This window comes from Mercurialis annua, linkage group LG1-X, assembly GCF_937616625.2.
Source record: "Mercurialis annua linkage group LG1-X, ddMerAnnu1.2, whole genome shotgun sequence".
NCBI lineage: Eukaryota > Viridiplantae > Streptophyta > Magnoliopsida > Malpighiales > Euphorbiaceae > Mercurialis > Mercurialis annua.
The window spans coordinates 7758991-7781514 of record NC_065570.1 but is presented as its reverse complement, the minus strand read 5'-3'; the positions used below and the strand labels follow the sequence as shown (position 1 = coordinate 7781514).

At 33.2% G+C, this 22524-nt stretch overlaps 3 protein-coding genes across 3 annotated transcripts; 2 read left to right on the top strand and 1 right to left on the bottom strand.

Moving 5' to 3' along the window:
• Positions 1-1599: 1599 nt before the first annotated feature.
• LOC126665219 (uncharacterized) lies at positions 1600-8008 on the top strand. The gene is made up of 8 exons (XM_050357945.1): positions 1600-2776; positions 2873-3062; positions 3609-3712; positions 3809-3911; positions 4000-4304; positions 5597-5902; positions 6770-7357; positions 7578-8008. Exons 1-7 carry the CDS (start codon positions 1835-1837, stop codon positions 7337-7339), a joined length of 2520 nt encoding a protein of 839 aa, XP_050213902.1. The 5' UTR covers positions 1600-1834; the 3' UTR covers positions 7340-7357; positions 7578-8008.
• A 3383-nt stretch (positions 8009-11391) lies between these two features.
• LOC126665224 (BAG family molecular chaperone regulator 4-like) lies at positions 11392-14021 on the top strand. The gene is made up of 4 exons (XM_050357951.2): positions 11392-11619; positions 11896-12260; positions 12349-12495; positions 13717-14021. The coding sequence occupies exons 1-4, from the start codon at positions 11478-11480 to the stop codon at positions 13909-13911; spliced, it is 849 nt and encodes a 282-aa protein (XP_050213908.1). The 5' UTR covers positions 11392-11477; the 3' UTR covers positions 13912-14021.
• A 2730-nt stretch (positions 14022-16751) lies between these two features.
• Positions 16752-20413, bottom strand: LOC126665221 (ammonium transporter 2). Its single transcript, XM_050357947.2, has 4 exons — positions 19632-20413; positions 19273-19558; positions 18954-19057; positions 16752-17338 (listed from the first exon to the last, which is right to left on the bottom strand). Exons 1-4 carry the CDS (start codon positions 20274-20276, stop codon positions 16898-16900), a joined length of 1476 nt encoding a protein of 491 aa, XP_050213904.1. The 5' UTR covers positions 20277-20413; the 3' UTR covers positions 16752-16897.
• Between the last annotated feature and the right edge of the window lie 2111 nt (positions 20414-22524).

Genomic DNA, 22524 nt, shown 5'->3' with positions numbered 1-22524 from the left:
TGTATTTCAGAAAATTATCACAAAAATATATAACCCTTAAATTTTAGGATTTTTTTTAAATTATATTATAAAAAAAATAATAGTAAATATAAAAGACACATGATAACAAAAAGAAAATTATAAAAAAAAACAAATAGAAAATATTTTTATCATTTAAAATAATAAATTAAAAAGCTATATTTTCTCTTTAAATTTGAGAAAATAAAAAATTATCAATGTAAATATATACCTTTTTCTATGGGTTTCTGTAAACCATTGAGACTCAAGTTTTATTACTAGATCATAGATTTGTCATAATCCTTCATTTAATGAAGTTTATCTTTGATAACAAAGATAACAATATTAAACTATAGATAATAAATTAAAGGTTTAATGCCTTAAAAAATCCCGATCATCCCCTTTCAATCCTATCCCGACGTTGAAAATAATTTTATCCCATTTTATATTTTTTTATTTCAAGGCTTAACTACTTAAAAAATCCTCACCTTTAATCTTTTTGTTCGTTTATACCCTGACCTAAGAAAAATGTCACATATACCCTTAACGTTGTTTTTATGTTTCACTTCTATCCCAAATTTCAAAAAAAAGGATTATTTATTGAAAACAACTAAATGTAAGGATTATTTCATACTTTTTTCTATTAAAAAAGTACAAAGAAATACTTCATCTTTAAAAACGTTCAAATAAATCTTAAAACTAATTAATTTTTTAATTTAAATAAAATAAAACAAAAAAAATATTTTTTATCAATTCCAACTTATAACCGTACTCCGATTTTAAAAAACAGCTATTATTATTATTTTTTTTATTTTTTTTTCCGGTTTTTGATATCCTCCTCCCATGGAGGAACTCACTTCCTTCCATGGAGTAAGGAGGAGCGTGCTCTTTTCTCCATGGGAGGAAGGAGCAGGCGGAATTAACTAGTCCGAATATTTTATTTGTTTTATATAAATCTTTTTACGGTTTTTAATTTTTAAAAAATTACTGATAATTAATATAAATTAAATTTCTATTATTAATTGATTTTTTTCCAATGAAGAAGGTGTTTTTGTATAATTAATAACATTGACGTGCAATTAGAATACATGCTAAAACTAAAGAATTAAATTAAACTCTTTTTCAAATGAAAAGAGGTCAATTTAATACCTCGAGAGTAGAGGTGAAACATAAAAACAACGTTAAGGGTATATGTGACATTTTTTCTAAATTAAGGTATGAACAAAAAAAAAGATTAAAGGTGAGGGTATTTTAAATAATTAAGCTTTATTTCAATTATATCCGAAGTATAAAATTAACTTTTTTTTTATTTGACAAACGTTCAAAAAATTTCTTTAAAAATGGTCAATTTAATATAAAAAGTTAATCTAATGTAAAAGAGTTAATTTAGAGAATTTTTATCAAATAAAAAAGTCAATTTTATGCTTTATCGTATAATTAAAATGAAAAAATTTAAAATATGATAAAATTGACTAGTTTGCAACGATAAGGGTAGGATTAAAAAGGAAATAAAAGGTCGGGATTATTAGGCCTGAATTAAATTGATAATTTATATGCTTAATTTATTTTAAAAATAAATTAAACCACGACTGTGTACATACTACATACTAATGGCGACGTCATTCATCGATATCTCGAGCTGAAAATTTGAATTAATACTACTTAGGGTTTTGCTTCCGTAGCAGCACTTTCTCCTTGTAATTTTGAGTTCTGACGCCGGATAGCTTCAATTTGGCCTCTCCGGTGACGGTAGGGTTTTCAGATCTTCCATTGTGAATCTTAAATCTTAACCGATTTCTGTTTACCGGTAACAGTTAGATTCATAGATACAAGTTTAATGGCCAGAAGTTCAAGCGATTCAAGTGACGACGACAGGAGTAATCGGCACCGCCGTCACGACAAAGGCAGGGAGCGCAGAAGCACCGACTATAGTGACAGAGATAGAGAGATAGAACGGCATGAATCAAAAGAAAGATCTGATGGAGAAAGAGAGCCGGTAGAGAAAAAACTAGGCACCGGCGATGGCAGGCGAGAGAGGAACAGTGAGCTTAGAGATAGAGATTATAAGCGGCGGAGCTCCGATGACGATGATTATAGAGAGAGAAGAGACAGAGATGGGAGAGAAAGGGAAGGAGAAAAAGAGCGAACACGACGGGACGATAACGGACATGGAAGGCGAGAAGTTTATGATAGACGAGATAGGTACAGAGATGAGAGGAAATCAGAACGAGAAAGGGATAGGAATGATGATAACCGGCACAGAAGGCGTAGAGATGGAGATGAGGATGAAGGCGATTATGAAAGGCGAATGCCGGAGAAGAAAGTTGAGAATGGTAGGAAGCAAGTTGAAGAGGCAAAACCAGCTCTACAAGGAGGAGGGAATGTGAATAAAGAAGTGGCGAATTTAGGGAAAAGCGGAGGTGTTTATATACCGCCTTTTAAGTTGGCGAGAATGCTCAAAGAAGTTGAGGATAAAAGCAGTATTGAGTATCAAAGATTGACGTGGGACGCTCTTCGGAAAAGTATTAATGGGCTTGTGAATAAGGTTAATGCAACTAACATTAAGAACATTATTCCTGAGCTATTTTCGGAGAATTTGATCCGTGGAAGGGGTTTATTTTGCCGTTCTTGTATGAAGTCTCAAATGGCGTCTCCAACGTTTACTGATGTGTTTGCTGCTTTGGTTGCTGTTATGAACACGAAATTTCCTGAGGTTGGAGAGCTTTTATTGAGAAGGATAGTTTTGCAGCTCAAGAGAGCATATAAACGTAACGATAAGGTGTGTGTATCTGCTTTGTTTTGTGTTTATGGAAAATTTGTTTACTTTCCATTGCTTATGTTGTGAATAAATTTCTATGTTTGTTGTATTTTGCAGCCCCAATTGCTGGCTGCTGTTAAATTTATAGCACATTTAGTGAACCAGCTAGTGGCCCATGAGATCATTGCTTTGGAGCTACTTGCTGTTTTGCTGGAGAATCCCACCGATGACAGTGTTGAGGTCGCAGTTGGCTTTGTTACAGAGTGTGGATCCTTACTGCAGGATGTCTCACCAAAAGGCTTGGATGGTGAGAGCACTACTTGATTCTATATGCTTCGTCAGCAGTCTTTGTTCTACTGTTCTACTTTTTTTTTTTAAGTTGTGCAACTGTAGAATTTTTCGTTGCATTTAGGTCTTGTAACTGTTCATATTTTCCTCTGTTCTTTTAATAGGTTTGTTTGCTGAGGTTATTCAAAATATCCTGTTTATATAGTATAGTGGGTTGTCTTCATTCATCAATGAAGTGGGGGGAACTGATTTTAGTAACTAGTTTTGACAATCTTTCTTTTATTGCCAGGTTCTGTTCTGTAAATTAAGGGTGCCAATCAATGTTTTTAGAACAGATACTGTTGATTTGGCTATAAGTAGAGAAATAAAGCCATGTAATCCTGCTTCATGGCATCAATGCATACTTGTCTAATTGGTACCTTGAAAAGTTTTATTTTCATGTTCAATGAATTTCAAAACTGTAGTTCTATTTTAGAAGGTTGCTCCATAGATATGTATTTTATATGCTTTTTTTATTTTGAGGCTGATATGTTAGTATGCTGATTGTGGCTTCTGGATTTTGTAGGAGGTTTTGAGAGATTTCGTGGCATCCTCCATGAAGGAGAGATTGACAAGCGTGTGCAGTTTTTGATTGAGGGCCTTTTTGCTGTCAGAAAAGCCAAATTTCAGGTGAGTTCCTTTTCTTCTGTTCAATTAATGTAGTATATTATATTATAAATGATGTGCATTCCCGTTAACAGCTTTCTTGGATGTATGTATCTGCAGGGATACCCTGCTGTTCGCCCAGAACTGGACCTTGTGGAGCAGGAGGACCAGCTGACACATGAAATATCACTCCAAGAGGACATAGATCCTGAAATTACCCTTGGTATGCTTCATAATGTTGACTCACTTTTAGTGGCTGGATTAAGTACCTTCCTGTATATAATTAAAGGATATTTTTTCTTCTTGCCCAGATATTTTCAAACCGGATCCTAATTACCTTGAGAATGAGAAGCGATATGAAGAATTAAAGAAAAGTATCCTTGGAGATGAGTCTGAGGATGAAGAAGGCTCTGATGCAGCTTCAGGTGATGAGGATGATGATGAAGACGAAGAAGATGAAGATGAAGAAGATGAAGAGGCCATGCAAATAAGGGATGAGACTGAAACTAACCTAATCAATTTACGTAGAACAATTTATCTTACCATCATGTCCAGTGTAGATTTTGAGGAGGCGGGGCACAAGTTATTGAAAATTAAACTTGAGCCAGGACAGGAGGTAAGCAATAGATAGACTGATTTCACATATACTATGCATATCAACTATTTGAGTATCCTTGCCTCACATGGAATTTTACATTAAATTACATAATCTATCTTCTATTCCTAAGAATTAAGAAAAACTTTATTAGAATATTGATGGAACACAGAACTTTAGTAGTTATTTGAGTAAACAATGTGAGATACAAAAAACAAATTAGTAGTTATAGCTAGTTTAATTTTTTTTTAGTAATATTTTTGAATTTTGTTCAGATTCCAAAGTAAATCAATAAATCAGTTCAAAAAATAGGTAAATGAATAAATCAAGTTTTTTGGAAATTAATAAAGTTCATAGGATAAGCCATTGGTCACAATCTTGTTAACCTACTACGATTGTACTCTGCTTAACACATATATAATATATAATATACATATTTGGTAGACAATATAGTAGCTTAATCATGAGCCATAGTCATTTGATTGAAACAACTTTAGAGCAACAAAATTTCATTGTACTGTAGCAAATCTTGTCTTTTGCTATGTAGCAAGTTATAAAGGTATATCTGTTGTTTGAGGGTGTATTAGATAAATAATTTGTGGGAAATAGTCATTAAAATTTGCTACCTAAACAAAAATTAGAATGATTCATCTGTGTCTTTGGTTTTTATTAATATTCTTTCCTTTTTCTTAATTTTTTCTGTCCGTTTGGGTTAGAGAGATAATTGTTTAAAGGGTATTGAGGTTTGTGCCAAGCATTTACATTAGGCAATAGGAAAGTATTGAAGGTAAACGTATAAATAATAGCTTGTTTACACACAATTTTTTATGTAGTTAAGGGAAATCGTTATAGTTTTGACATCCATCTTATAGCGTTGAGAGAGAACTACTTTCTTTCACTAGGTTCTGTTCCTTTTCCTCCGCAAGATTTAAAAGTAGTTTGAGAAATTTAACTTGATGCAATCCCTCTGTTTATGTCCTTCTAAGTGTATATAGCCTGCTAGCATCATGTTTCATGTTGAATTTTTTCAAAGATGCTGAGCCCTGGGGCGCATTAAATAAATGATAAGCGCATTCAAATAATGGAAATTATGGATGTGTAACATTTTTTGAGCTCGGTATGCTTTCTCTTAGTGAGGATTTTCAGGTTTAAAAGTCCTTCCCAAAGTATTCTTTTTAGTTAAAGTTGCAACTTTGAAGGAGCACAAGTTAATGGCATTTTGTGTATATCATTTAGTTTTGCAATAGTATCTTAGTGGACTTTTATTTAGTGTAACTTTGGCACTTACTTTTTTGTTTAATTTACTTATGCAGATGGAACTATGTGTCATGCTTTTGGAATGTTGCAGTCAGGAGAGAACTTACCTGCGGTATTATGGTCTTCTAGGGCAGAGATTTTGCATGATCAACAAAGTCTACCAGGAAAATTTTGACAAGTGCTTTGTTCAACAATATTCCATGATTCATCGACTGGAAACCAATAAGTTGCGTAATGTGGCAAAGTTTTTTGCCCATTTAGTTGGTACAGATGCTCTACCTTGGCATGTGTTAGCCTATATCCGCTTAACAGAAGAGGACACGACGTCATCTTCTCGTATTTTTATCAAGATTCTTTTCCAGGTAACTGAAGTGGTTCATTCTTGTTTTTTTTCCTTAGGTTATATCGTATTGTATTTCTAAAATAGCTTGGGTTAAACCGTTAAAGTCACCAAGCTGCATCTCTAACCAAGTCGCTTATGAGGTTACATCAGGATGGTAATCTTAAACAATTAGTTTGACAGAAATAAGTATTTACTCAACTTTTATAAATAGGATGTTTGAAACTTCTTCTGGGATGTAGAAAGTGTGACATAAATGCACGTGAGGCTATAAGAAAGAGAATATGAGATTCAGCCAAAGAGAGCAGCAATTTGTTTAGATAGAGAGATGGAAAATTTGGAAAATGACGATTCGAATGGTAACCTAGAAAACATTTTAGGCTTAAATACTTATATTGGAGGAAGAAGTTGTACCACCTAAGTGGCTACCTTAAAACCTTGACATTGTTATTATGCTTATATTGGGTAACTTCAACAACATTTTTCTTTTTAGTGGTTCAGTTTTAACAAATTAGTTACCTCTAAATTAGCGGAAGAAACCCATGAAAAAAATCCCTTAAGAGGGTTCCTGATGGTAATTCTTGTTTGATACAAATGATGAGATAAAATGCCATGCATGCATGCATCCTGCGCTTTAAGGACATAACAAAAGATGCTAACAGCGAGGTTGCAGTATACAAGTTAAATTTTTCAATTCCTCGAACTTATCGAGACTCAAAAGTCAAACAAACACACATCATATTTGTTGGACATACATCATTGGCGTTTAGTTTATGTTCAGAACTTGCATATGACAACTAAAAGCCTAACGAAATTGGCTCTGTGTGTACATGACCGTGTCTTGCTGTTCTATCAATACTCATTAAGTTCCAATTTTATTCTGGTGCAGGAGTTGTCAGAGCATCTTGGTATTCGTACTTTGAATGAGCGCCTTACAGACCCCAATATGCAAGACTCTTTTGAAGCAATTTTCCCGAGAGATAACCCCAAGAACACACGCTTTTCCATCAACTTCTTCACATCCATTGGGCTTGGAGGCATCACCGAAAATTTGAGGGAGTATTTGAAGAATATGCCACGGCTTATCATGCAACAACAAAAACCTGTTTCAGAATCTGAATCAGAATCAGACGATGGATCTGAAAGTTCTAGTTCGTCCGACTCAGAGTCTGGTAGCTCTGAATCAGAAACAGAGTCTAGTGAAGATGAAAGACGTAGGAAGCGAAGTCGGAGAAGTGATAGGGATGAAAGGAGCAGGAAGCAAAGCAGAAGTGATAGGGATGAAAGGAGCAGGAAGCAAAGCAGAAGTGATAGGGATGAAAGGAGCAGGAAGCAAAGTAACAATGATAGGGATGAAAGAAGCAGGAAGCAAAGTAACAGTGACCGGGATGAAAGAAGCAGGAAACAAAGCAGAGGTGATACAGATGAAAGAAACAGGAAGCATAGTAAGCGGCATTGAGAAAATGTTTGTTTTAAGGTAACAAAAATAGAACAAGTTTTGGAATTCCTTGTATCGATAGAAGCAATCTAAGGCATTCTTTACTTTTAGGTGTACCCATTTTCGTGTTCTTTTATAGATAGATTTGTTTCTGGAACTTTGTTTAGAGTACATCTACTTCGGGATGTGCTTTTCGATTCCTTGAAAAAAAATTAGAAAACCGTCTGAAGAGTTATTTCATGTGTTTTCTTTTTCACAGGAGTCTGAAGTTTGGAAGTTTGCAATGGACATGAAGTTCCATGAAAGTTTGTCGCCCTGGCGTTAGATCGCAGAGTACTTGAGAGATATTATATCTGGTTCAGTCTCTGTTACCATCTTCAACGCCGGTTAATATGTCAGCTGCACCTGCATCCAATATGTGCAAGTGTTTTAAGTGTTGTGTCCATCGTTCTATGTTTTATTATTTTTGCGGACTAATTGATGGAAATTACTGAAATTAAGTTGGGTACCTCGGGGTGAACTTAAGGTTAGTTGTAGGGACTAAAGCATGAGACTAGAGCATGTTGTCAGCTTATTCGAGTATGTTGTATTTCTTTTTTGGTCTCAGATCCTAGGACAATCGAAACAAACAACAATGTTTGCTCTTAAACCATAACAGCTTATCCTTTTTTTAAAGAAAATTTAAACCAATTTCCAATTGTACATCTAAGATTAGTAAAATTCTAGTAAATGGTTTTGCAAATGTATTTTTCCAAAACTTGTTTTATGGTGTTTTCTATGTTTAAGGCTTTCCAAATATAGGTGGACTTAATTCTTTTAATAATTTGACTATTTTTTTCTTGAATAGAAAAATTATGATTTAGGCAACGAGAAATTCTTAGGTAGAGCGAGTCTACCATGTCACCCGTATACTAAATCACTCATAATACAACACCTCATTAAAATGATGGTAATATCGTAATATCATTATTAAGATTTGAATGCATTTATTGCACAATTATTATGATATTACCATCATTTTAATGAGATGTTGTATTAAGAGTGGCTTAGTCTACGGGTGACGTAATAGACCCGGTATACCTAAGAATTTCTCTTTAGCCAACATCAAAACAGTTGAAAAATTAAAATGTAATTTTGTTAACCTGATATAGAAGGAGAGCATTATTGTTTGTAGATTGCCTAAAAATTTGGAAGTCAAATTATACAACTGTTTTAGCTGGAGTGAAACATTTTTTTTAAAAAAAAAATCATGAAGAAAAATAAAATAAATGAATATAAAATAAATTTTCATGAAAAAAGGTAAACAAACTTTTATAAAGAAAATAAACCTTTGGTAAGAAAAACAAAATAAAAATAAATAATTGTTAAAAAAAGTTAAATTTATACATGAGCAAATATCACTATTTTTGTTGTTGAACCGTTTTGATATACTAGTTTTTAACATTGACATTCGCAACGAGCTGTAGCTCAAATGGTATAAGCTCTGGAACAACAAACTGTCAAGGTCGTGGGTTCAATTGCTCCCACAAGCACTCCCTCTTCCCCAATTATATATAAAAAAGAGATCATTTGATGTTTATTATGACTTTTTTTTTTGAGAAATTGATGTTTATTATAATTAAAAAATGATAATAAAACAATACTACTAATTCAAAATACATACTAAAATTGAGATTGACTATGGCGTAAAGAGCATTAATATTTTAACTGTTGATGGCAGCCAAAAAAATAAATAAAAAAGATAAATTTTAGCTGGTTAGGGCTCTAAATTTAATTTTTAATTACAATATTGTTTTTAGAATTTATTTTATGCTTTTATCAAAAAATAAGAATCAAATAAATTTTATTTTTTTTAATTCAATTTAATTTCCTTTTATTTTAAAAGATGAACCAATTTCGTCCATTCATTTACAAAATCAAAATACCAAATGTGTATATCTAGTTAAAAATAGAGGGGTAAATAAATCAAGTAGAGCTCAAGTTCGAATGTATTCTACAAACTCAAGTTTGAGATCAAATGTAATTTTCAGCAAGGGGTGTAAATGATCCGAGCCGAAATTTTACAGTGTTTATATTCGGCTCGTTTAGCGAACAAGGTGTTCATATTTGGTTCATATTCGTTCGAGCTTTTGAACGAGGTGCTCGTGTTTGGTTCGTTTAAATTTTATAGTGTTCATGTTCAGTTCGTGTTCGTTCGTTTAGCCACTAAACGAACGAGCTCGCGAACGAGTTCACAAACAAGCTCACGAATGAGTTCGATAAATACTAAGTGAAGTCGCTCACGAACAATCTCGCGAACAAGCTCGATAAAGTACTAAACAAGCTCGTTCGCAAGCTGTTTATTTAGCGGCTAAAGAAACAAACACGAGCTCGACTCGTTTAGCGGTTAAACGAACATAAAAATGAGCTAAATAAATTATATAAAATATACCCAATAATGATTTTTTCCAAACACTTACTAATGTACAACCGATAAATCCAACAAAAAAATCATCCCATAACAAAAATATAAGCAACATTAAATTTTAAAGACAAATAAAACAACTAATTGTTCGAAGATATTAGTTTATAAGTTTCTCATATTAACACTATATAGTTTTGTTAAACCATGTAATTTTAAAATTATAAAAGATATTTATATAAATTAATTTATGAGTTAGTTCGCAAACTCCTAATCGAGTTTTAAAACGAGATTGTTCACGAACTCTTATACGAGTTCGTTCACGAACTTGTTAACGAACTTTTATTCGAGCTTGTTCGCTAGCATGTTCATGAACAACTAATCAAACTGTTCGTGAACTATACGAGCCGAACACCACTATATTCATGTTCGACTCATTTAAATTAACGGGCGAATATGAACCGAGCTTTTATCAAGCCGAGCAATCATTTACACCCCTGATTCCAGCTATTCGAATAATTTAAAATATGAAATTCATCTAATTAACATAGTATACGTGTAAATTCAGTGGTAGATGTTAATATAATAAAACAGTTTAATTATATATTTTATATGTGCAAGAGACTCGTTTAGACTATGGTCGTAGAATCCACAAGTATTTTTATTTGATACTCCAATTCAATTCGAGATTAAACTTGAATAATTTAAAATCGAGCTTGACTTTGATCTTTTCAATAAGCCTCAAATATTTTTAGTGAGTATAGAATAACTCGCGAGCATTGCCAACCTGTTTATACCGCTAGTTGAAGGCATTGCAGATCTTTTGAAACCTAAATATATTTTTTTTTTGGCTAAAATAATTTAAAATGGACAAATTTTTAATAAAAGTTTTATAAAAGTACAAAATTTTAATTGGCATAATGTCTTAAAAAACCCTTACTTTTCATCACTTTTTCATTCCTACCTTCACGTTGCAAATCAGTCAATTTTACCCTATTTTGTATTTTTTCATTTCAATTGTACCTTAAAGCATAAAATTTATCTTTTTTTTATTTGGCAAAAATTCTCTAAATTTAACCTTTTTGCGTTAGATTAACTTTTTATATTAAATTGACCATTTTTGAAGTATTTTTTTGAACTTTTATCAAATAAATAAAGGTCAATTTTATGCTTAAGGGTACAATTGAAATGAAAAAAATACAAAATGGGGTAAAATCGACAAATTTTCAACGTCATAGTAGAATTGATAAGGGGATGAAAGGTCGGGATTTTTTAAGGCGTTAAGCCATTTTAATTTTATCCAATTTATCCTGAAACGCATGATTTTGTTTTAATTATGTCCAGCTACACAATTTTGCTTATGTGATGCTGATGTATGGCATTTCACATCAGCTCTACATGAGCAAAATTACATTGGACATTATTGAAAACGAAATCATACGTTTTACGACAAATTGAATAAAATTGAAAAGTTTGAAATTTTGTAGAATTTTTATGGAAGATTAGACCTTTTTAGTTTTTTTTAGCCTATATTAAGTATTGGGCTAGGCCTGCCCAGCCTTACAAATTTGTGAACACATGGTCGTTTCTTGTCAGCCAGGCGCAACGAAAAACGTCAAGCAATATTTATTCTTTTTCTCTCAGAAAAGAAAACTTTAAGCAACAAAAGGAAAGCTGTACCTCAACTAAATTTAATTATTTTACTACTATACCATTCATTCAATCATTCTCTTCAACACCTCTAAATTCAGACATCAGATGAAGAATTCAAGTTCAGACAATGATCAAGTTCATGTTAATAACCATGGCGGCACTGGTAATGACGGACCATTCATCAACATCCACGTCTCCCACGGTCAATCCAACCACCAAATTTATGTTCCCTCTCATTCAACTTTCGGTAAATTATTTTCCTTTTTTATTTATTTTACGACTCTGAACCTGAATTTACTTTTTTTTTTTAAAAGTTAGTTTCTTTCAAATTATCAGTTTTTAAATTAGAGGTTTTTGAGGGTTTTAGATTTTTTTTGTTTTGTTTTAACCATATACTTTTTTGATGTGGGTTTTTGATGGATGGTTTAGATAATGCTAAAAGACTGATACTTTATTGTTTTGATTATGCAGTTTAATTATATTTGTGTAGTTTTTATTGAGTTTTAATTGCATTGAATGCCAGGTTATGTGAAAGAGGTGATTGCACAAGAAGTGGGTTTGGACCCTGATCAGCAAAAGGTTTTATTTAGGGGAAAAGAGAAGGAGGATTGGGAGTATTTGAATGAGGCAGGTGTGAAGGATAAGTCAAAAATTCTAGTTTTGGAAAACCGAGCGAGTGCGGAAAAAGGTGAGACTTCAAAAGATGATGCAAAGGATAGTGGGGAGAGTTCAAAGGCGGATGCAAAGGGAAGTGGGGAGAGTTCAAAGGCGGATGCAAAGGGCAGCGGGGAGACTTCGAAGGCTGATGAAAAGCAAAGCGAGGAGATGTTGAAAGCGTTTCAATCTATTGCTGCAATTAGAGAAGAGGTTGATAAGCTCGCCGAAAGGGTGAGTCTTTGTGTGCTGCGGTTTTTAACTAATCATGAGAAAGAACCTATTCTATGGAGTGCTTATTGGTATTTTTTTGTTTTTTCAGGTGTCTGTGTTAGAAGTGGCTGTGAATAGCGGGACCAAAGTTGCTAATGAAGAATTTGCTGCCTCAGCTGAATTATTGATGAGGCAATTGCTGAAGTTGGACACTATTGAGGCTGAAGGGGAAGCAAAGATGCAGCGTAAAGCTGAGGTCAGTATACTACGGAGCTTGTATTTTTTTGTCTATTATGTTCATCATGTTATTCATAAGATATCCATCTTAATACATGCAATTGTGGCTTGTGCTGCACTGGATGTCAATGCTTCCACTTGAAAGTTGAAAAATGTTGCTGCATCATGTTTGTCCCGAGATAATTTTTAGTTCATCTCAAAATGTAACAGAACTTGCAAGTATGACTTGTGTTGTACTCAATATCAATGTTTTCAGTTAGAAAAATGTATTGTCAATTTGTCATATATATGGTGGCTGTGCCATCATGTGGGAAATGGATCCATCTAAGAAGAATTAAAAGTAGGTAGAAGCAAATCTGCAGGCACGCTGGGAACAAATATGTTGATATCTTCAATTGATTTGGAGTGTTTGCTAGTCTTTAATCCATAATTAGTATTTCAAAGATCTTGTTTGCTGAAATGCTATCTGGAGCCGTTCTTGGCCGAAAAATTTTCTACTTCTATCTAGCTCTTTAAGGAGCCATTCTATGGCTGAAAAAATTTCAAAGATCTTCTTCTATTTCAGATGGTGTTGATAAGTCCACTGTAACCATTCAATAGATAACTGTAGTCTTTATGCCACTCACACGAGCTTTATTTTGCTCTTAGGGGGCTTACAAGTATTGCTAGCAATCATACTTATCTCTTTTCCTTGTGTAGTTAGAAGCCTGGAAGCCTGAACTGAAATAAGATGAACATACCTTGGAGGAAACTTTATTTGATTTCTTTTTGATTGCATACCGAGATGCATGCTGTTATCTTTAATCTTCGTGGTTTGGAAATTTCAGACTCTTTTACTTCACTGTTACTGTTCTTATGCTATGTTGTATGATTTCGGTATGGTTTTTAGAGCTTAAGATTTGTTGACTATTAATGCATCAGTTTTTGTAGGGCTGCTTATAAATGTGCTGCTTGGTTTTTACTTCTTTGGGTCTGCCTCCCATATTATTTTATACCGTCTTATGTATTCCAACTTTGCTTCTAAAAATCTTGAAACTTCCCGACCTCTATGTATTTGCATGTTTCCTGCCCATGGTTGAAAGATAGGTATTTTCTGCATTTTCTAGACCCCGGATGGATATATATGTACTTTCTCTGAATACTTTTTAGCTGGAAGATTATGAGCTTCCATATGAAGCCTGAAAATTTACTTTTGATCGTCACTGAATGCTAATGCCACAACTTAATGCTCCCTGGTCAGGTACGTCGTGTCCAAAACTTTCATGACCTGCTGGACAACCTAAAATCAAGTAATTCAAAGCCTGTTGGCAATAACGGCAATACTGTGTCTGTGACAACTGAGTGGGAGACATTTGACTCCGGTGTAGGAAGCTTGAATCCACCACCAGTCTCACCGTCAACTAGAATTACTGAGGACTGGGAAAGGTTTGATTAGGGATCTGCATGATTATTATAGTCTATAGAACTATAACCAGCTTGTCTGTTATAGTCTACCGAACTATGTGTACAATATATATTATTTAAGAAATTAAAACTCATTTTTTATGGTTTGTCTGTCGATTTACTTCTGGAAATGGTTTCTTTGCTGATCTTACATTTTTAATTGCTTTAAGATTTATTGTTACAAGGTTCTGGATATATACTTAGTTTTACGGGAACTTAATGGGTATTTGCATCTTGGTTTTGTCTCCATTAAAGATTAGGATATTGGACCTCCACAAAATTATGGCTGTGTGTAGAAATTTCTATCTTTCATTGTCCAGGTAGAGAGTATCATCTCCAGTTTTTTGGTTATTTTTTATTTGTCCACCATAGCATGCCCCTTTTGAGTTGAGAACCACGAAGAACAAGCAACTGAGGATTGCATGTGCAAAAGGTTCAGCCAGAGTCCTGAAAGTTCCAGCAACAGCCTGTGTGTACTATGTATAGTGCATCATCCACCCTCTGCAGTGCTACATCAATTGCTTTCTAATGCTAGAAAAATTATCAGTGCTGGGAATTTTTGTGAAACAGAGAATGTTTTGGACTGGGAAGCTTAAAGGTTAGAATTGTTAGATTTTTTAATCTGAAGTGTCTAATCTGCAGTAGGAGTGAGTGGCATACTAACCAAGTGATTGTTCTTTGAATGGCCCAATCACAGAGCTTTTTCAAGAGAAGAGAACCAACTGGAAGACTTGTTTGATGGGACCGGCATCTTCACAGATATGAGTGTTGAGAACCACGGAAGTAAAAGGATCTCCGAAACTGAAACTTGTCATGCCTCTCCAAAAAATACTTGCTCGGGCCACTTCTGATTTGAGAGTATATGACGGAGTCTCTTTGGTCCTCCTCCGGACTCGATCCTACCAACAAGAGAAATATTACAGGGCATCTTGGGCAGCTGCAAAGGCATAGATTGTGATGAATTCTGATTGAGAGCCTATTCTTTTTGACAAGGTCAGCATGGAGGATATATTCGTTGCCCGCCATTTAATACTACAAAGTTCATCGGTGATGCATTAGCACCCTTGTTCAGCATTTTAAGCGAGCTGCCCTCTCCCGTGTTGTTATGCTTTTGGAAAAACTATTGCAGCAGCCGCTTCTGGTTTGTAACTGGTGAATTAGTATTTGGATCTTCACCAAGGTAAATTCTGCTGATTTCCATATTTTTCTAAGCCGCAGATTTAGTTTTTTTGTTTTTACAAAGTTACTGTATTTTTGGTAAACCCGGGTTTGGAATTTTTTTACTAATGTGGTAAGGTTGTGTGGTTCTACAGTAAGGCAGGTATTATGTATGTGGCAAGCCATTAATCCCTGAGCCAGCAATTTGTGAACTTGGAAGTCACCTAAAACAAATTGAAAGAGCTAATAGTGCTAATTTAATAAACGCAAACTAATTCTAATCTTAACTAGGAAGAGTTCAGTTGTTTTGCATGAGTCATAAACACTGCAGATCATAGTACTTGTGGACATAAAAAATGTATACATGCTTTTGTTATTACAGCTGCAATTTATGAGCAATAGACAGTGAATGATGTTTGTACAACAAAAGCAAAATGCCAACATGGTACATATTACTAAATGTTCTTATAATTAGACCTGAACAACTCATCGTACAGCATTTATATATATGCTTGAATGAAGCTTGGACCACCAAGAAAATCCGACTTGACTCTGTTTTTCTTGATTGAGAACTTGGTCGTTGGGGTATGTCGGTTCGATTTGGTTCGGTTTTTGTACATCCGTACATGTTAGAATCCACCCATTCTTGACCGCATATTATTCCTAGCATAAAGGAAAAGACTTATCTTTTTCAGCTGAAGTTTCATCTTTTGCCCAAGTCATGGTTGGCCTACAAGTATTGGCAGTTTCTTCTTACCGGAACTAGGAGAAAGACTTCCCTGGACCGTGGTCAACTCAATAGGAGCCACATACATATTATTAGTGATGATTCATTGAACCATTGAGAATATTCAACTAGCACAGGAAGTTGACGAAGCAATTGCCTCATTTTGACTATCTTAATTAGAAGAGATTTTTAGGTAGACTCAGTCCACCACGTCATCCGTAGACTAAATCTATCACATAATGACACGTCATTAAAATGATGACAATCTTATAATATCATTTATTACTTATTTACACATTTGAATAGTAATATTACAAAAATCTCTCCTAATGAGTAACATTTGAATACATCATATGATCTTGTCTTAATGTAGCTTAATATGGAAGGAGAAAAGCAAAGCTCATAGTGGGGTACCTGAACTTTTACTTTTTTTATAATTGGGTCCTTCATCTTTAGTTTTCTTTAATTAGATCCTGAATTTTTATTTTTATCGTTTTTCAATACCTTGACTAGTGGAGTTTACTAGCTTTTTACATACCTAATACAGGTGAATATGAAGAGAAAGGGAAAACCACGTAATGAGGTCCATGAACTTTTACTTTTTTATAATTGAGTCCTTCAACTTCAGTTTTGTCTAATTATATCCTTGAATTTTGAATTTCATCATTCCTCAATGCTTAATACTGTGAATATGAAAAGAAAAATGAAAACCCCATAATGCAGCCCATGCATTTTTTTTTATAATTGGGTCATCCAACTTCATTTTTGTTTAATTAGATCACTAAATTTTTAATTTTATCATTCTCAATCCCTAAATGACAGAATTTAGGAGTTCTTGTTTTTTGGACAAATTTTAATTTAATTCACTAACATCATGATTTTTAAAGCATCTAAGTGTTCCTTTAATTTTATTTTCACAAAATGTGCAATGTCTAAGGCACATAATATACACATAAATCATATGCAATAAATCACTCAATGGAATGACCTGAACAATCTCTAAATGCAAGAGAAAAAGAGATTTAGATCACAAACAAAATAATAATTACACACCTATCACTAAACCATAACCAAATTGAATACAAAATCTAGCTCACAAACTAATAGTAACACCTCTTGCACCACCATTACCATAATTAGTAGGAGGTCTCATTTCCTCTTCATGCATATCAGAATTCCAACCGTGTCTCGTCGGATCATATTTCTCCCCGTCGCCCCAAAGAGCATAAGCTTCCTCCCCGTGAACCGCATCGTCTCCGGTTATGAGTTGTTCTTCCGGCATTCTTAATGGTATGAAAAATCTTATAGCTAGAAGAATTATTGTTGTAGATGCGATGTTCCATCCTATGATAAAACAAGCCGCGGCTAGTTGCTTCAAGAATTGGGTACCGCCATTTTCGCCATAAAATGCGCCTCTTGTTTCCTTTGGCAGGATTAGCTTGCATAGCTCTGGCTCGGCTAATAGTCCGGTTAATAGTCCCCCGATCAGTCCGGCCACCGCGTGAGTGTGAAACACACCCATTGTGTCATCAGCCTGTGTACAGCCGTAACATCAACAATGTTGATTAAGAAAAATAATTGATGGTTGTTGAAGAACATATTAAAGTACGAATCAACTAGGTAGTTGTGAAAAAATGGTAGAATTCTTATGATTATATCAGTCTTTATCTTTGACTTTTATAACAATGATAATTCTTGCGCACATGGAAAAGGTTAAGGTCTAATTGCTCCAAAAAGCTAAACACTTCTTTTCCTTCTTAAAAGTTTAAATAATTTTTTAATTTTAATAATTTATAGTCTAATTGTCCAATCATTGACTTATGTAATTTTATACTTATATTTAACCAATCACATTATTTTCATTGAACTCTCATGAAAACGACACTCTATTTTTATATGTATGTATTACATAATCATATGAGACTATTAAAACATTAAGGCACTTATATCCATTTCTTAGGATATTTAATATTAGGTTGTATAGAGACATTTATGAAAAAAATAAGCAGTTTCTTCAGCAAATATCAAATTGTTTGGTTTTGAAGAGTTGAAGACACATGAAGTGGTTTGAATGGTTCAAAGATGAAACCCAAAAAAAATATAACATAAAATAAATATAAGATTTTGAGACATAGTACAATATAAGGTTGATGGAACACGTCTATGTTGATTATTAGAGAATTTAGATACGATAAGATATGGTTATAATTTCTTAATTGAAAGATGGTTTAGCATATAGTTTTCATGTCAAATCATAGTGTGATTGCAAATTCATGGGTTAGAACTTAGAAGGTTTTTTTTTGAGAGAAGGGTTTTAAAAAGCTATATTTAGGAGATGCTAGTAATGGACATATATATGTTTATTCTTTAAATTTTAAATTATAATTTTAGTATATGATTAATGATATAATTTTATCTAAATTTAATTATTTTTAAAAACTATAAAAATTTCTGCCACCACTAGAGTGTTATCCAAATGAAGTCATATTTAGTTAAAACTTAAAAGGGAAAATCGTTTTTTAGAACTTGATGCTATGTCTTTCAAAAAGTATTAATGCCCATTTTTATTTTTTGATGAATTAATGCCAAATGTTTTGGCAGAAATTGTGTCATTTTCAGTTAGAACAATTAATGTATAGATAGCTTTTTCCATAATAAAATATGGATTGTTTCCCTTTGAAAGACGTCATAATTTATTTTAATTTCAACCTTTGAACTTATTTTTCTCCTTTGAAATGAATTTTTGCTCATTTTGGTCTATCTCCAGTCCTAATTTGTGGCTGCAAATTCTCATAAAGTTATTAATCATCAAATGTGACTTATGTTTTCATCGCCTTCCCGTGTCAAAAATTACCTAATACTATTATTCTCCGTACATTCCAATAATAGAAAATATAATATATTTAAATTATATAGTCAAATCTCTGAGTCTCTTCTTCTAATTAAAAAAATTAATATTACATTCTATTTTAACCTAAAAAAATTAGCAACTTCTTTTGCTTATAGGTATTAGTTTTCTTAAAAAGTACCATTATATTCCAAAAGGGTAATGTTTAAATTAGGTAAATTTCCTTAAATAACCAAAACTTAAGGTAATTTTATTTTCCAAATTAGAAATGAAGCAATAATAATAGATTAAAATTATTTACCTTTTGTAGAAGTGTAGACTTTTTGTGAAGTATCATCATAGACACCCATGGAATACTTCCAGCTAGTGCTCCGTATATAATAGCCGCCCAAGATTGAACAAGCCCTACAAAATTTAAACCATTCCCATTACTTTTCAATTCATGCGTGCAATCAAATATATCTAATTACGGAAACGGAAACGGAAACACCGAAATAATAATATTTAAACAATAAACTGCGAAATGATATTTTTTTATAAAATAAATTTAAAGTTAAGAGTTTTTTTAAATATTTTTAAAATATAAGACTCGACAAATTACGGTGCGTCCGGGAATTGACCTGCTCCTGGTGTGACACAAGCAAGTCCGGTCATCATGCCCTGAACAGCTCCGATCACCGACGGTTTACCGAAGAAAATAACATCAAGTGTTGTCCATACAAGCAAGCTTGTAGCAGCACTTATGTTCGTATTTAAAACAGCAATCGACGAGGTAATATTAGCCGCATACGGTGCTCCACCGTTAAAACCCGACCAGCCCATCCACAGCAAACCAGCTCCGGCAAGCATGAGCAACACGTTGTTCGGTGGAAACCTTTCCCGATCACTTTTAATTCTTGGTCCAACCTGTATCATCATCAATAATTTACAAAACCAACCAAAAATATACAAAACAGTTAGATTAAGTTTTAAAATTTACCCAATAAGCTGCAGTTAATCCAGCGATTCCCGACGACAGATGAATAACATAACCGCCGGAGTAATCAATAACACCCCACTGATAAAGAAAACCACCGCCCCAAAGACTGAAAGCACCGACGGTGTACGAGAAAATAAGCCATAACGGCACAAAAGCCATCCACGCTTTAATATTCATCCGACCAAGAACCGAACCAGCCAGCAAAATTAGAGTAATTGCAGCGAAAGTAAACTGAAAGTAAACTAATGTCGCCATAGGATATAACAGCGAACCAGTAATTAAACTTTCACCATTTTCATCTTCATGTATACTTTCAGGGATTCTAGCCCGTCCCGTAAGGTACTTTTGCCCTAGAGCCGGCGCGCCTTTACCCCAGAACGGCAGAAGCTGGTCACCGAAGGCCATGCGGAAGCAGAGAAGAACCCAGCAGATGAGAACCGCCGCGAAGGCGTAAAGCGCCATGAAAGCGGAGTTTACGGCCCATTTTTTCTTGACAAAGCTAGCGTAGATGATTACGAGCCCCGGCATGCTCTGTATAGCGACGAGAGTGGAGGCTGTCATTTGCCATGCGTTGTCTCCTTTGTTTAGCCATGAGGGTACTGCCGGAGTCACTTGGCTATAGGCTTGTGATATATTCTGATTCATTTTCTTGAAATTTTGAAGATCAGAAAAGGAATTTTTTCATGGTATGTATATATAGTAGATGGAATGTGAATTTAGAATCAGAAATAAAGAAGACAGTGAAGGTGCCGTGAAATGTGCAAAGCGATGTTGGTCAACGGAACGAGTGGGATATGTATATGTATACACTTCAGGGTTAAAAGTCTGGATGGTGCCAAATCTTTTGCTTTTGTTTCAATTTAGTACCGTTTCTTTAATCTATACTATTTATTACTCCTTTTTTTCTCAAATTATAATTATTATATTACTAAATGATTGTCAAATATATTTTCATTTATTAGTATAGAATATGTCTTGCAAAATATGATTAAAATTACTACTTACAAAATAAGGGCAGCTATGATATTTTTGATATTATTTATTATATTTTAATTTATGGTGAAACTATTTCATAAAATTTAGATCCTTTACTTTTGACGTGGCAATTAAGGTGAAGATATTCTCTACAAGTATATTCGTAAAATTTAAATGGTACTATCAAATAATTTTCTTCTATATCAGATTTCTACCAAATATTTCGTTTATATATCCATTTGGTATCTTATTTTTATTTATTGAATCTGACATATGAGTTTAAGTGTACGGGTGTACGAACAAAATTCTCATTTATACGTCAAAATAGTTGACCTAAATTTTATACAGTATTCTCATGTGAAATAAAAATAAAATAAATAGTATCAATAATATATATAAAAATACGCAAAATGTCTTCATAAGCACTCATTTTTACGACTATTTTCAATTATATATTTACTTGTAAAATTATCAATTTCTCCAAATTTTCACCTTTCATTTTCAGTTTGGACCTCATTTTCATTCGAAAAAATTTGGTAAATAGGATTTTAATGATATAAATGGTATTAGAAAGCATTTTTTTTTCCACAAATTTAAAAAATAATAATTTTTTTAATTAATATAAAGTAAATATCAATAATATTTTAAATTAAAAACCGTTAAATACGATTGAGAAGACAAATGCCCTTTTACTCAAAACGACGTCGTTTTACCCAAAAAAAAAGACAAAAAACAATTGGCCGGAGTTGGATTCTTTCAGACAACCCAAACGGCCAGGTTCATCTCAGACGAACGTCTGGTTTCGTTTTAGACGAACCTAACTCATCTTCTTCAGACGAACCCATGTGGGTTCGTCTGTGGAAAATGAACGCTCGGGTTTATCTGCCTGAAGATAAATAATCTCGGGGCTGCTCGTCGGAAGGAGGCAACGGGTATAAGGGAGGCATTACCTGAAATTAATTTGATATTAATTAAGATTTTAAGTATGAGCACTTATTTAATTTTCTTTTTGAGTAGAAAGGAGTATCTTTTATCCTGCTATTTGGTTTCATTAAATGATTCCATCCTTTAAGTAAGAAAATCATCCTCAATTAAAAATTAAAGATACAACTGAAAATGAATGGTGTAGATTTTGACAAAATTACAATTTTACAATGTAGAGTGTTTTTTAAAAATATTTTGCCTAAACAATAAAGAAACTAATTTGATATATGACATACCATTTAAGATTTTAACCAACCTGCAACTTAGGAGTAATCAAGTATGGAAAAGTGGAAAGAGGTTGGAATTTTAAAGTGTGATTTGGACATATCACAAGTACCATGAACCTCATTCAATAATTATTATAATCAAAGTGGATTGATTTAATTGTCAATTAAGAGGGATTCACACGCACAAATTCTTCTTAATAAAAATGGAATGATTAAATTGTTAATTATTAAGAGGGATTCACACACAAAAATCAACAACCAAATGTTCACCATAATTCATTATATACAGTATACACATATTGAACCTACCAAAAGTTTCAAAATCATAGGTTTTTCTTCAGATTTCCTAATCAAACTGAACTACCAAAATTAAAGTAAAATCGAATTTAATGGAGCCATCATATTTTAATTTAATCAAATTGGATTTTTTTAAAAACAAAGTGGAAAAGGGGAGTTATATATTTTTCAAAAACAAATTATAGAGCTAAAAACTTTAACAACTGTGATTGAAATTTTGGAGAAAAAAAAAGTTAGTAATTAGTGATTAGTCTTTAAAAGATCACACAAAGCATATAATAATTTGGTGCTAATTAACTCACCTAGATCTACTCTTTCTAGAAGAGAAAATAGAGCTTCTTCATTTGCATTCCATCATCTTTAAGCTTCTCTATATGGATTCCATCATTGTATTTGGTAGGAAAAGTCAG